At 38.2% G+C, this 16,391-nt stretch overlaps 1 protein-coding gene across 1 annotated transcript in view; it reads left to right on the forward strand.

The window, feature by feature from the left end:
- Positions 1 to 11,528: 11,528 nt before the first annotated feature.
- The window catches only part of prl (prolactin), a 10,148-nt gene continuing 5,285 nt past the window's right edge, over positions 11,529 to 16,391 (forward strand). The window contains exon 1 of the mRNA XM_061884137.1: positions 11,529 to 11,593. Within this exon, the coding sequence (XP_061740121.1) occupies positions 11,551 to 11,593 (43 nt within the window). The 5' untranslated portion in view covers positions 11,529 to 11,550. The remainder of the gene's footprint in view (positions 11,594 to 16,391) is intronic.

Consider the following 16,391-nt stretch of genomic DNA (forward strand, 5'->3'; position numbering starts at 1 on the left):
AAAGAAGCAGCAGGGGAAAGGAGGTGTCTTTTTCCAGAAAAGTCATTTCTAATCACAATTAAAAACCTGCTGTGATACGAGGCCGGCTTCCTCAATCTACTCAATACAAGCAAGCACAAAATGCCTGCCAGCCGGGCACAACATGAATGAATGAATGAATTAATGAATGAATGAATGAATGAAGCGTTTGCACACAGAGCCATGTTGATGTGATTGAAAAGTTTGGAAACCAAAAAGTTTGCAAACAGATGTTCGTAAATCAACTTTCCATTGAAGTTCCTTATGTTCTTTCATTTCCTACAACTGTTTGAGGAAAACAAAATCAATATTACACAATAACTCAACAAAAGTAAAAAACATCTACTCTACTTTATCACTCATTTAAGTCCTTTTCTTAGTCGTAAATCTTTGTCGATACGTTTTTACAATCAATGTGGCTTATGTTGACTAACCGTAGCAGCCCGACTTAACTAAAAAAACATGGAGCGACTGGCACCTTCATCAAAGAGATTTCCCTCACAACTTTCTTTGGCCCCATTTTGCAGTAATGTAAGTTTGTCTGAATTTGTACACTAACAAAAACAGCAAAAATATAATAAGAATATCGATCAAACCACTCTAGTGTCACTCATATACTGATACCACCCTCTTACTTGTGAAGTATTGACTGTGATAATACTCTCACAAACCAACCATTGTTATATTACCTTCTCTCTGGACTGTTATTCATCTACTTGGTCATTTCCTGTTATTAGCTGCTTACTTCCTGCTGTAACGTGCACACTTCTTAAACTTGACTAAACACTATTTGTGCAAATTAGACAATGACATCAAAGCAAACTGTCATGATCTCACATGACAGATGACTTTCTCCTATTTTGTATTATTTCCCGCCCAGCGCTCTCATTTTCCGTTGCACTCCCCGCTCCTCCGGTCTGAGCGCTCGCTCCCACACCTGCCACTGTTCGCCAATCAAGACGCTTCTTAAAAACAGCCCTGTTCCGTTTTTCCGGGCTTTGCACTTCATGTACTCATGTTTTTTTTTTTTTCTTTGAGGTGGCTTCTTTTATGCACTCGCCTGACGTCTCTGCATCCTGGGGTCCGGACCAACAACGCCAGACCGAAACATTACATAAACATTTACATGACCTCCTTCCTGCAAAACCTGAATGGTTGACTCAAAAAGTCCACATGGAAAACCAAGCAAGGTCAAATCTTGGTTTCGTTGCATCTTTATTCATGGCGTTGCCTTCAGGGCCTCCGCGTTGTTTCCGGAAATGGCGCGATAGTTCATTCATACTCCATTAGAAAACGTGTGCACGGTCTAAATTACATTAGCATCAAATGCCATTCAATTAACTTTCTCGGCCCCCGGAATGAATAAAGACGAGGCAGAGTGGAAGTATAGAAATGTTCTTTGCACACCTGTCTGTGAGGCCGTGCACCCAGAAAGAACATTGTGTACTTTAAGGAGCACGTGTGTTCTAGCTGCAGACATGAACCTTTACAAAGAATGAATGAAAGTCCTACCAATGTGCTGATGAATGATGTCTTGGTCTTGAGTTGGACGGCCAGAAAGTGTCGACGTGTGCACAGGAATCACCTTCGAATGAAACTTTTCAGCTCCTTCTTCTTTTTTTTTGCAAGGGGGTGTGTTGCTGGAGTGTGGGAAGTACATGTGTGTTTGCATCGAAAATGTCAGTGGGGGGAGGATGTCAGACTTGAGGGGGTTGGGACGGTAAAGATTCCATAGGGGTCTTGCTATTAGTGGCGGGCGGATTGTTCCAAACTTCCAAGTAGAACTAAATTCAGATCAAGATTTGCATGGCGAGGTTAGTATTGTTGAGTTGTCTTCTGTGTTACATGTATATTGTTGTATGTACAGTAGCTTCTATGGCACCCCTCCCACTCAATGTCTCTCATTTAAAAAAAAAAAAAAGGAATTACGGTAGCTACTAGCTACATTTCCCACAAAAATATTGAGCAGATAAATTATTGTGTTGCTTGAAGAAAAAAAAGCAATATCTGCTGTATCTCAGGAATTGTGTGATTTTAAATTGTATAATTGTGATATAATTATGTATCGTTCTATGTAGGGATGTTTCATGAGAATAGAGCGCATTACATATATTTGTGACTTTGGATGTTGAGTAATGTAATGAGTATATATATATATATATATATTTATATATATATATATATTTATACGGGGACGGCGTGGCGCAGTGGGGAGAGTGGCCGTGTGCAACCCGAGCGTCCCTGGTTCAATTCCCACCTAGTACCAACCTCGTCACGTCCGTTGTGTCCTGAGCAAGACATTTCACCCTTGCTCCTGATGGGTGCTGGTTGGCGCCTTGCATGGCAGCTCCCTCCATCAGTGTGTGAATGTGTGTGTGAATGGGTAAATGTGGAAGTAGTGTCAAAGCGCTTTGAGTACCTTGAAGGTAGAAAAGCGCTATACAAGTACAACCCATTTATTTAGCTTTGGTAACTTTAGGGCTGCAGTTAACCATTGTTTTAGCTGTCACGGTCAGCGATTATATTATTCTGTTAATTATATTTTTGATAAAATGTTCATACGTATATACACATTTACACGCACAAACTTGTGCGCACACACATACATACATAAAATACATACCTGTATATACACATACATGCACACATAAAAATACATACATATATACATACACACATAAATACATACATAAACATACATATATAAACACATATATGTACATACATACATACAAATACAAACATAAACATACATATATAAACACATATGTATATACATGTACATACACGCATATATAAATACATACATAAACACATTCATATACAAACATACATATATACATACACATACATACTTGATATATATACTGTTCATACAAATATACGCATACATAAACACATAAACACACAAACATAAATACATACATAAACACATACATATACACAAATATACATACATGTACATACACACATATAAATACATGTATACATACAGTACATGCATACATATACACAAACATACATACATACTTGATATTATATAAACTGTACATACAAATATACATAAACATACATACATATATAAATACATATATACATACATACGTATACACATATATAAACACAACTTTCTTTGGCCCCATTTTGCAGTAGTGTATTTTTTTTTTACAAAAAAAGCGGGATTTTAAAAAAAGTATTAGGGCAGTGGGCCCCAACCTTTTTGTATCTGCGGCCCAGTCAACGCTTAATAATTTGTCCCGCGGCCCGGGGGGTCCTTTTTTTTCCTTTTTTTCTTTTTTTCTCTTCTTTGTCATGAAAAGGGGACGTTTTTGTCATGAAAAAGGGAGGTTGTAAGTGTATATTGTGTTTTTTATGTTGATTTAATAAAACCCCCCCCCAATTTTTATTTTTTTTTAAAAATTCTTCTGCGGCCCGGTACCAATCGGTGGTTGGGGACTACTGTATTAGGGCACTCAATTCCACGATATGATACGCTGGCAAGTGGACTAGTTTGTCACATGTAATGTTCGATAATCCAAGACTGTAATGTGAGCAAAAACTCACAACTTTCTTTGGCCCCATTTTGTCGTAGTGTATTTTTCCAAAAAAAGCGGTATTTAAAAAAATATATATATTTGGAAACTCAATTCCACGAAATGATACACTGGCAAGTGGACTAGTTTGTCATGTGTAATGTTCGATAACCCAAAACTGTAATGTAAGCACAAACAACTTTCTTTGGCCCCATTTTTCCGTAATGTATTTATTTTTTTAAAAAGCGGGATTTTTAAAAAAAATATTTGGGCGCTCAATTCCACGATATGATACGCTGGCAAGTGGACTAGTTTGTCATGTAACCCAAGACTGTAATGTAAGCACAAACTCACAACTTTCTTTGGCCCCATTTTGCCGTAATGTTTTTTTTTTTTACAAAAAAAAACGGGATTTAAAAAAAAAAATTTGGGCACTCAATTCCACGAAATATTACGCTGGCAAGTTGACTAGTTCGTCACGTGTAATGTTCGATAACGCAAGACTATAATGTAAGCACAAACTCAACTTTATTTGGCCCCATTTTGCCGTAATGTATTTTTTACAAAAAAAGCGGTATTTAAAAAAATATACATATTTGGACACTCAATTCCACGAAATGATACGCTGGCAAGTGGACTAGTTTGTCACATGTAATTTTCGATAACCCAAGACTGTAATGTAAGCACAAACTCAACTTTATTTGGCCCCATTTTGCCATCGTGTATTTAAAAAAAAAAAAAAGCGGGATTTAAAAAAATATATATTTGGGCACTCAATTCCACGAAATGATACGCTGGCAAGTGGACTAGTTTGTCACATGCAATGTTCGATAACCCAAAACTGCAATGTAAGCGAAAACTCACAACTTTCTTTGGCCCCATTTTGCCGTAGTGTATTTTTACAAAAAAAGCGGGATTTAAAAATGTATATACAGTATATTTGGACACTCAATTCCACGAAATGATACGCTGGCAAGTGGACTAGTTTGTCATGTGTAATGTTCGATAACCCAAGACTGTAATGTAAGCACAAACTCACAACTTTCTTTGGCCCCATTCTGCCGTCATGTATTTTTTTTTTTAAAAGCGGGATTTAAAAAAAAAAATATTTGGCCACTCAATTCCTCGATATGATACACTGGCAAGTGGACTAGTTGGTCATGTGTAATGTTTGATAACCCAAGACTAATGTAAGCACAAACTCACAACTTTCTTTGGGCCCATTTTGCCGTAATCTTTTTTTTTTTTTTTTTTTACAAAAAAACGGGATTTAAAAAAATATATTTTGGCACTCAATTCCACGAAAAATTGCGCTGGCAGGTCGACTAGTTTGTCACGTGTAATGTTCGATAACCCAAGACTGTAATGCAAGCACAAACAACTTTTTTTGGCCCCATTCTGCCGTCATGTTTTTTTTTTTTAAAAAGCGGGATTTAAAAAAAAAATATTTGGGCACTCAATTCCACGAAATGATACACTGGCAAGTGGACCAGTTGGTCATCTGTAATGTTCGATAACCCAAGACTGTAATGTAAGCACAAACTCACAACTTTCTTTGGCCCCTTTTGGCCATAGTGTATTTTTACAAAAAAAGCGGTATTTAAAAATATATGTATATATTTGGACACTCAATTCCACGAAATGAAACGCTGGCAAGTTGACTAGTTTGTCACGTGTAATGTTCGATAACCCAAGACTGTAATGTAATCCAAAACTCACAACTTTCTTTGGCCTTATTCTGCCGTAGTATATTTTTTACAAAAAAAGCAGGATTTGGAAAAAAATATATTTGGGCACTCAATTCCATGATATGATACGCTGGCAAGTGGACTAGTTTGTCAATTGTAATGTTCGATAACTCAAGACTGTAATGTAAGCACAAACTCACAACTTTCTTTGACCCCATTTTGCCATAATGTATTTTTTTTTTTACAAAAAAAGCGGGATTAAAAAAAAATTTGGGCACTCAATTCCACGAAATGATACGCTGGCAAGTGGACTAGTTTGTCACGTGCAATATTGGATAACCCGAGACTATAACGTATGGAAAAACCTGGACACAATTTGGTCGGAATCCCCCCACCAGAATCATACAAAAAGAGTTCTGTTCAAAAAGCAAAGTATTTATTTTTTTTCCCCAAAAATGTTTGTCCTTATTTTTCAAAACTATAAACATGATCAACATATTAAAAGGTAAAATAATAATAATAATAAAAAATGAAAAAGTATTGGCAATGCTCTGGCCTTTCAATTAATCAGAATCCGCCCCAAAATGGCCTTAAAAAAGTGACATATTTGGCTAAAGCAATAAGGATCATTCATTGTAATCCATTTTAAATGCACATTATTTTTGCTCTTTAAAAGGGAAACTTGCACCATGAAAGTTGTTTCCTATCAACAAGTGGAACTTTGCAAGTGTCTGAGTTGCTGATTTGGCTGATAAGATCAGAGGACAGCTGAAAGTCAAAGTGTAGGACGCACATGTGAGACGTCCAGTATTTCTGCATGTCGGCGCATGGCAGGCACATGTACACGTCAGGCCTGGCGTGACATATAGGAGGACGGTGCAGCGGAGAAGGTCACGGGTAATAAACTGCACACGGGTCTCCTGAACTTTGTCCACAGGGGCCCAGAACAGTTTACACCACACTAAAAGGGACGTGTTGACAGTCCGCATGTCCTTTGCAAGACAGGAAACACTGTCAAGACTCGGATTTCATCGCGCGAATAAACTGTCATCGACCATGAATTGATTAACGTGGACCCCGACTTAAACAAGTTGAAAAACTTATTCGGGTGTTACCATTTAGTGGTCAATTGTACGGAATATGTACTGTACTGTGCAAACTACTAATAAAAGTATCAATCAATCAAAAAAAAAGACTTTGTTCTCAAATGAACCATTTCATGCAGAAATGGTAACTACCTACTTCAGGATGTTTAGTGTTGTATTATTCTCCACGGTACGGGAAAAAAAAAAACGTTCAAAGAGCTGGACAAATGTGGACTAGAGTGAAAAACATGTCCCTCCCCCCCCTTCCATACAATATCAAAGTGCAATATTTTGATGGGATTGCACTCATCATGGTTCTCGCCCGGAAAAGGGTGGAGTGCCATCTCCGGGTTGGGGAGGAGACCCTGCCACAAGTGGAGGAGTTCAAGTACCTAGGAGTCTTGTTCACGAGTGAGGGAAGAGTGGATCGTGAGATCGACAGGCGGATCGGTGCGGCGTCTTCCGTAATGCGGACGTTGTATCGATCCGTTGTGGTGAAGAAGGAGCTGAGCCGGAAGGCAAAGCTCTCAATTTACCGGTCGATCTACGTTCCCATCCTCACTTATGGTCATGAGCTTTGGGTCATGACCGAAAGGATAAGATCACGGGTACAAGCGGCCGAAATGAGTTTCCTCCGCCGTGTGGCGGGGCTCTCCCTTAGAGATAGGGTGAGAAGCTCTGCCATCCGGGAGGAACTCAAAGTAAAGCCGCTGCTCCTCCACATCGAGAGGAGCCAGATGAGGTGGTTCGGGCATCTGGTCAGGATGCCACCCGAACGCCTCCCTAGGGAGGTGTTTAGGGCACGTCCAACCGGTAGGAGGCCACGGGGAAGACCCAGGACACGTTGGGAAGACTATGTCTCCCGGCTGGCCTGGGAACGCCTCGGGATCCCCCGGGAAGAGCTAGACGAAGTGGCTGGGGAGAGGGAAGTCTGGGTTTCCCTGCTTAGGCTGTTGCCCCCGCGACCCGACCTCGGATAAGCGGAAGATGATGGATGGATGGATGGATGGATGCACTCATCAAAGTCACCATTTTTGGCGTCATCTGGTGGTTAAAGGGTGCAATTACACCAAAACAATTTTTCCCCCTAATTTTTCAATGAGCCAGAATGAGATCTAAGATCATTTCCATTGCATTTCAGCGGTTAAGGGCAGTGTAACTCATTTACGCTCGTCAAAGCTCAGCGGAGTATACACATTTTTGTATTGGCGGCATCTGGTGGTTAAATGTTACACTTACACCAAAACGATGTTTTTCTAATTTTTCAAATCAGCAAGAATGAGGTTTAAGATCATTTCATTGCACTTCAGCGGTTAATGGCAGTGTAACACAATTACGTTTGTCATAGTGCTGAGAATTATGCAAGTGGGTATTTGGTGCCATCTGGTATTTAAAAGGGTGAAATTACAATAAAACCATTTTTTTCCTAATTTTTCAAATTAGCAAGAATGAGATCTAAGATTGTTTTCTTTGCATTTCAGCAGTTAATGGCAGTGTAACTCATTTATGCTTGTCAAAGCTCTGAGAATTATGCTAATAATTTCATGGGCACCATCTGGTGGTTAAAGGCTGCAATTACACCAAAAACTTTTTTTTTTTCCACATTTTTCAACCAGCAAGAATGAAATCTAAGATTGTTTTATTTGCATTTCAGCAGTTAATGGCAGTGCAACTCTTTTACTTTTGCCTTCCGCCCGAATGCAGCTGAGATGGGCTCCAGCACCTCCAGCACCCCCCGCCATCCCAAGAGATAGAAAATAAATGGATGGAAGAATGAGATCTAAGATAGTTTTCATTGCATTTCAGCGATTAATGGCAGTGTAAGTCATTTACGCTCGTCAAAGCTTAGGGAATTATACTAATGTTTTAGGCGCCATCTGGTTGTTAAAGGGTGCAATTACACCAAAACAACTTTTTCCCCCCCCCTCCACATTTTTCAATCAGCAAGAATGAGATCTAAGATTGTTTTATTTGCATTTCAGCAGTTAATGGCAGTGCAACTCATTTACTTTTGTCAAAGCTCTGAGAATTATGCTAATGGGTTTATTGGCAACATCAGGTGGTTAAAGGCTGCAATTACACCAAAACAATTTTTTCCGCATATTTCAATCAGCAAGAATGAGATCCAATATCATTTCCATTACATTTCAGCGGTTGATGGCAGTGTAACTCATTTATGCTTGTCAAAGCTCTGAGAATTATGCTATTTTGGCGCTGCCTGGTGGTAAAGCATAAAATTACACCAAAACAATTTTTTCCTCATTTTTCAAATCATCAAGAATGAGATTTAAGATCATTTTCATTGCATTTCAGCAGTTTGATTGCAGTTTAACTCAGTTACGCTCATCAAAATCTAAATTTTCTGGGTAAGTCTGGTGGTTGTAGGGTGCAATTACGAAAAAACACTTTTTTTCAAATTTTTTAATCAGCAAAAATTAGATCTAAGATTGTTTTCATTGCATTTCAGCGGTTAATGGCAGCGTAACTCATTTACGCTCGTCCAAGCTCTGAGATTTATGTTTTTGGAGCCATCTGGTGGTTCAAGGGTGCAATTTCACCAAATTGATTTTTTCTTTTTGTCGTTTTTCCAATCAGCAAGAATGAGATCTAAGATCGTTTTCATTGCATTTCAGCGGTAATCGCAGTGTAACTCTTTTACGCTCATCAAAGCTCTGAGAATTATGCTAGTGTGTTTTTTTTGGAGCCATCTGGTGTTTGAAGTGTGCAATTACATAATTTTTTTTCTCATTTTTCAATCAGCAAGTATGAGATCTAAGATCGTTGTCATTGCATTTCAGTGTTAATCGCATTGTAACTCAGTTATGCTCGTCAAAGCTCTGAGAATTATGCTAGTGTTTTTTTTTAAGCCATCTGGTGGTTAAAGGGTGCAGTAACACCTCCCAAAAAAGTTTCCTAATTTTTCTATCAGCAAGAATGAGATTTAAGATCATTTTAATTGCATTTCAGCAGTTTTATTGCAGTTACGATCATCAAAATATACATTTTCTGGCACCATCTGGTGGTTAAAGGTTGCAATTACACCAAAACAATTTCTTTTTTAATTTTTCAATCAGCAAGAATGAGATCTAAGATCATTTCCATTGCATTTCAGCGGTTAAAAGCAGTGTAACTATTTTACGCTCGTCAAAGCTCTTAGAATTGTGCTATTAGGTTTTTTGGCGCCATCTGGTGGTTAAAGTGTGCAACTACATATTTTTTTCCCTCAATTTTCAATCAGCAAGAATGAGATCTAAGATAATTTTCTTTGTCTTTTAGCGGTTAATGGCAGTGTAACTATTTTAGGCTCGTCAAAGCTCTTAGAATTGTGCTATTAGGTTTTTTTGGCGTCATTTGGTAGTTAAAGGGCGCAATCACAACCAAAACGATTTTTTTTCTCATTTTTCAATCAGCAAGCATGTGCTTCAAAATACAAAGGTCCTGACTTCAATCACAGGCTCGGGGTCTTTCTGTGTGGAGTTTGCATGTTCTCCTCGTGACTGCGTGGGTTCCCTCCGGGTACTACGGCTTCCTCCCACCTCCGAAAACATAGGTTGATTGGCAACACTAAATTGGCCCTAGAGTGTGAATGTTGTCTGTTTATCTGTGTTGGCCCTTTGTTGAGGGGCGACTTGTCCAGGGTGTACACCGCCTTCCGCCCGAATGCAGCTGAGATAGGCTCCAGCACCTCCAGCACCCCCCGCCATCCCAAGAGATAGAAAATAAATGGATGGAAGAATGAGATCTAAGATAGTTTTCATTGCATTTCAGCGATTAATGGCAGTGTAAGTCATTTCCGCTCGTCAAAGCTTAGGGAATTATACTAATGTTTTGGGCGCCATCTGGTTGTTAAAGGGTGCAATTACACCAAAACAACTTTTTTTTTCCCCCTCCACATTTTTCAATCAGCAAGAATGAGATCTAAGATTCTTTCATTGCATTTCAGCGGTTAAAGGCAGTGTAACTCATTTACGCTTGTCAAAGCTCTGACGATTATGATTTTTTTTGCTGCACCTGGTAGTTAAAGGGTTCACCAAAACGATCTTTTTCTCATTTTTCAATCGGCAAGAATGAGAGTTAAGATCATTTCCATTACATTTCAGTGGTTAATGGCAGTGTAACTCATTTACGCTCGTCAAAGCTCTGAGAATTATGCAAATAGGGGTTTTTGACGCCATCTGTTGGTTAAAGGGCACCATTTACCGGGAACAATATTTTCTCGCTTTTTGATCAGCAAAAATAAGATTAATTTGGTCTTCAGGAAAAAAGAAGAGTAACATACCAGGATTACAGTATGTTACACACTAGGGCCAATTTAGTGTTGCCAATCAACTTATCCCCAAGTGCATGTCTTTGGAGGTGGAAGGAAGCCGGAGTACATGGAGGGAACCCACTCAGTCACGGGAGGAACATAAGAACTCCACACAGAAAGATACCGATTGCAGGATCGAACCCAGGACTACTGAGGAACTTCGTATTGTGAGGCACATGCACTAACCCCTCTCCTACCGTGCAGCCCGTCTATTCTAATAATGTTGCAACCAAAAACACAATGCAATTTTATAAAAGAAAATTATTTAAAAAAATTAATCCTTGGCAACATTTATTTCAGACTGCTAACCTTAAGACTATACCAGGAAACTGACCGTTTTGGGCCCTAGGATCCCACAATCATTATCTTTAGTAAGTGTACCTCAGACGGTATTGAATACTATCAACGTTGGACAAACGACACGTGTTCACCTAATCTGTCATTTACTCTTTCATTTGGAATAAACAACTTTTATTCACATTGAGATTTGGTGTTTGAATATTAGGTCTCCGTCTAACAATAGGTCAATTTTTAAGCAAATAAAATAAATTCACCAGATCCGATTTTGGCAGACGAGGTTGATGATTGAGTTTGTAGCTTGAATGTTTTGATTTCAAGCGTCAAAGGAAGTATGAAGGAGAACAAAGTGCGTCACAATGTCTTTGGTAAACATGGTTTGTGAGACATGAATGGTTATATCCGTCCCCGCAATTAAAGAAGAAGGGAATTCTGCGGATGTTGCATAAATTCACATCTCCTGGACGGTGTCAACCAGACCAACAAGGGCCAAACAATTAGCAGGTAAGTCCTGCTGCTGCTGCATAAGCAAGCAGTCGGAGCAACAGAAGTATAAAATGGAAGGACGCTGGAGTTTAAAGAAAAAGGACGATCGAGAAAAAGGTCATCAGAGAAGAAAAATGGCTAACGGAGGAAGCAATGGCAGAAAACTTTTGATTACAGGTAAGATAAACCTCTTTCTTGGACTCTTTTTCTGTGTTGAGCAACTCTGCATATTATCTATGACATTTTGACAGATATTCTAGGACATTCATTGGAGAAGCTAAGTTTAATGCTGCTAGTTAAAAAGTACGGTATTCTGTATGTCATACGTATGAATTATTTTACCATCAAATTAATCCTATATTTTACAATATTCTACTTTCTAAATGCTTTTTAAAACCAGTTTAAAAAAAATTTAAAATCTAAACTTTTTCCACATTTGACTTTTTAAACAATCATATTTTATTGTTTCTCTTATTTGTATTTAATTCTAACCTTTTCTTTCGTACCATTATCTTACAGGTAAGAAAAGGTAAGTTGCGTGGCAAACACTGGTCGGTCCTGCCAGGATTCCGGTTTTTATTTAATTTTTTTTTGCGGCTTTTTCATAAAGTTGCAGCAAAATTGCAATGTTTTGAAGCTTTTTTTGGCTCTATAACATTGAACTAACTTGTGATTTTATCAATGTGTTATCAATGTTTTTAGTGTTTATTCTAACATTAACTTAAAAGAGCAACATTGGAAAACAAATACTGTGATGTTTCACTCGTTTTATATCACAGACTAAAAAGTAGACACTAGAAGGCAGCAAAACTTACAGCTCATGATCAAATTTCTGTACTGTTTATTTTATGTCTAATTAGAGACAGAAACACTACTAAAGCCTTCCTCCCTACCAACCGGAACAGCTCGGTTGGTAGACTGGCGGTGCCAGCAACTTGAGGGTTCCAAGTTCGATCCCCGCTTCCGCCATCCTAGTCACTGCCGTTGTGTCCTTGGGCGAGACACTACCCACCAGCTCCCTATGCCACTCACACTGGTTTAAATGTAACTTAGATATTGGGTTTCACCATGTAAAAATGCTTGGAGTCACTAGGGAAAAGCGCTGTATAAATATAATTCACTTCACTTTACCTTATTGTCCACAAGTTTGTGTATGTTTTACGGTTGAAAAGTTTAGTCAGTATAAACCAGGGGCCACCAACTTTTTCGAACACTGTATATATTAAGTTCAATTTAAACTTTTTTTTATTTATATATACTGTACATATATTTTATTTTATTTTTTAAGACAGCAGCCTTGGGTGGTTGTTATTGGCTGATTTGAAATTGACATTGTTTATCATTGTGTTTCTTGTTTTCCCAATTTTGGCTGGTGTTTTTATTTATTTATTTTTTTTTGTAATATTCCAAGGGCCAATGATAATCGTGATGGCCCCTGTTCCGCACTTTGTGCACGCCTGCTGTAGAAGGTATCTGTTTATGGCCACTGTAGTCTTAGTACTGTAGTATGTTTGTTCTGGTCACATGGTTTTTACGTCAGCACCAGCAGTAGTGAAATCGGCTGTCCACCTGGCGGGTTTTTCCTGTGTGATAAAATAGGGGATAAAAGGGTGAAGTCTATCTTAAACTGCCACATTTTTTATAATCATTTATTACTGCCTTAGCATATATCAATGTTTACTTTTGAATTTAGAATATATCAACACCAACTCCGTACTTTGGAGCATTGTTCACGGAGTATCGTAAGCTTCCCGTCGCAGGCTAGTTATGATGGCCATGGACTCGTGGTCGAGGGAAGAGTTGTTTGATGTTGGATGCTAGAAAATGTCCGATGCGTTGCAACAATCAGCTTTCATGCATTGTTGCAGCTCGATGATTTATGAGCAAGCCATGCAGTGCGTTTGCAAGACAAGCGAGTGTAGCTGATAAATATAATATATTTTTATGTTCCCGTTTAGATGAAGAATCACACATAATACTCACGGAAAAAAGGGGGGTGCAACCAAGCGTCTTTCTGTGTCGTTTTTGCCAATACCGGGTCTAAATAGGCTGTCAAAGTGTATCAACATGTCAGATTACATCCTCATCCTTCTACTATCCAGGTGAGATGCATGATTTATGATCTACAATAAACTTTAATGAGCAAAGAAAGCACCTTACCACTGGATGATGTCAACATAGGCACACACAGTAGTGATCACGCTATAAATAGTTTGTGTGCGTTAGCATTTATAATAAAATCACTAATACTTGGTTAATATATAAGTCACCATATGTAAATGGAGTATTGCTTTTTTAAATTGGGTTTTATGGGCGGAATGGGGGACCTTTCATTGGCTTCACTTTAAGCTGACTTATTTAATCTTATTTGTGTCATTATCTGTGGTCTGGATCATGTTGTTTGTTATTTTCTGTAAGTTTTGGACTCTTTTAGTTCCTGCTTACGCTCCCTGGTTTAGTTACCATGACGACTCATTAGTTTCAGCTGCCTCATGTGTTCGGATCACGCACCTGCTCTAATAAGAGACTATTATTTAAGCCTGTTTTTGCCAGTTAGTCGGCTGGCGACATTACTCTGTTCATGCTTCATGATTCTTGCTCTGTGTTTCATGCTCGCTTCATGCCACAGATTTATGCTTTTTTTCATGAGATTGTTCGCTTCATGCTATGCTAAGTAAGTTTTGTTTTTTCATGCCACAGTTAGCAAGTTTTTTGTACATTGGTCTGCCTTCTCCTTGTGTGCCTTTTTGCTTGTACCCATTTTGATAGTGAATGATTTAATATGTTCCTACCTTCACACCTGGTCCGGAATTGTCCGTTTGCATCCCGGGAAAACAAACCCCGCAGCAAGCTGCGACCCCCCCGTCATGACAATGTGCGAGTTATAATCCATCCGTCGTCATGTCTTTCATAAATATTGTGAACGACAGGCACAGTGAAATAAAAAGTGCAGTTACCCTTTAACTTGTACATTTTTCAGACAATTAAATTATTTTTGACTTTATCATACTCATAATTTTTAAAAAAAACAAAACATTTTTATAACAACAAATGTGATTTTTAAAAGGGTTTTTGGGAGATTTACTCAAACTTCAAGATACATTTTTAAAATCACAGTGTTGCATTTTGATTAACCCTCATTAATCCCAGTAAATTTCTTGCATAATTGTAATTACCAGTGATAAAAGACCCCATTGTTTTGACACAAATGCAATTTAATTGTCTGAACATCTGAAGGAACTTTTAAAAATAATTTTACTTGAAGGCACATCATTTTTGCATTGACTTGATCACAACCGTTTAGGTACTCCCAAATACTGCACTCCAAATACATTGTGTAGTTAAACCGCGTTATACATAATAAATGTGATTATTCTTTTGTGATTAATCGCATGTGTTGTCATGTTCACTTTGACAACATAAAATGTGAGATGAGTTATTACAATCAAGAAGGGGTGGAATTAAAAAAGGGGTTTTATGCGTGTACGGTTTTTTTGTTTTTTGTTTTTTTTGCCTTTGGCTAGCAATGTCTTTCCTTTGACATGTTTTATTTCTATCATCGCCCATTTTCGTCAGGTGATTTACAATAGTTTATCTATTATGGCTAATTTACTAAAATATATAATAAATCATCCAAATATCAAACAACTATTATGTATGTATTTTTTTTAATTTTTTATCAAATATACAAAATACACATTTTTTGCTGCAATATATAGGGATGTATACAGAGTACCGGTATTTTTTAGGTACCGGTTCCTAATTAGGTCGGTCTTTGAGGACCATGAAAATTTTGGACTGATGACACTTGTCTGTATTTTTTGTTCCAGCTGACCGACGTAATTATGATACGCTGTCACAGTTCCTTCAGCTGCTACTGCTTCACATTAAAATCAGCTTTGAACAATGACAAATAAGGAAGCAACACCACACAAAAGTTTGTAACTGGTGATGTCCGATAATATCGGACTGCCAATATTATCGGCCGATAAATGCTTTGAAATGTAATATCGGAAATTATCAGTAAAAAAATTATTGGTATCGGTTTGAAAAAGTAAAATTTATGCCTTTTCATTATGCCGATGTGTACACTGACGTAGGGAGAAGTACAGAGCGCCAATAAATCTTAAAAGGCACTGCCCTGGCATGCCAGCTCAATCACACAATATCTACGGCATTTCACACACACACACACACACACAAGTGAATGCAAGTCATACTTGGTCAACAGCCATACAAGTCATACTGAGGGGGGCAGTATAAACAACTTTAACACTGCTACAAATATGCGCCACACTGTGAACCCACACTAAACATGAATGACAAACATTTCGGGAGAACATCTGCACCGTAACACAACATAAACACAACAGAACAAATGCCCAGAACCCCTTGCAGCACTAACTCTTCCGGGACGCTACAATTTACACCCCCCTGTGACCCCCTACCCCCCCACCTCAACCCCCTCTAGCTCTCTCAGGGAGAGCATGTCCCAAATTCCAAGCTGCTGTTTTGAGGCATGTTAAATAAAAATCATCCACTTTGTGACTTCAATAATAAATATGGCATTTTTTTTCCCATAACTTGAGTTATTTTGGAAAACTTTGTTACATTGTTTAATGCATCTAGAGGGGCATCATAACAAAACTCGGCATAATGTGTTAATTCCATGACTGTATATATATCGGTATCGGTTGATATAGGAATCGGTAATTAAGAGTTGGACAATATCAGAATATCGGCAGAAAAGCCATTATGGGACATCTTTATTTGTAACACGACAATATTTCCTCTTCAAAAGGAGGGAGTTGATAGAAGACTTCCCGGAGATGTTACAGTACATCATGTTGGAGGTGTTCTATACCTCTTTTGCATTTTTTCACATCTTTATTTCCATAAATTACAATTAGTACTGATAAGAGCATTAAAGGCCTACTGAAATGAGATTTTCTTATTTAAACGGGGATAGCAGGTC

This window comes from Nerophis ophidion, linkage group LG23 (genome assembly GCF_033978795.1).
Source record: "Nerophis ophidion isolate RoL-2023_Sa linkage group LG23, RoL_Noph_v1.0, whole genome shotgun sequence".
NCBI classification, from domain to species: Eukaryota; Metazoa; Chordata; class Actinopteri; order Syngnathiformes; family Syngnathidae; genus Nerophis; species Nerophis ophidion.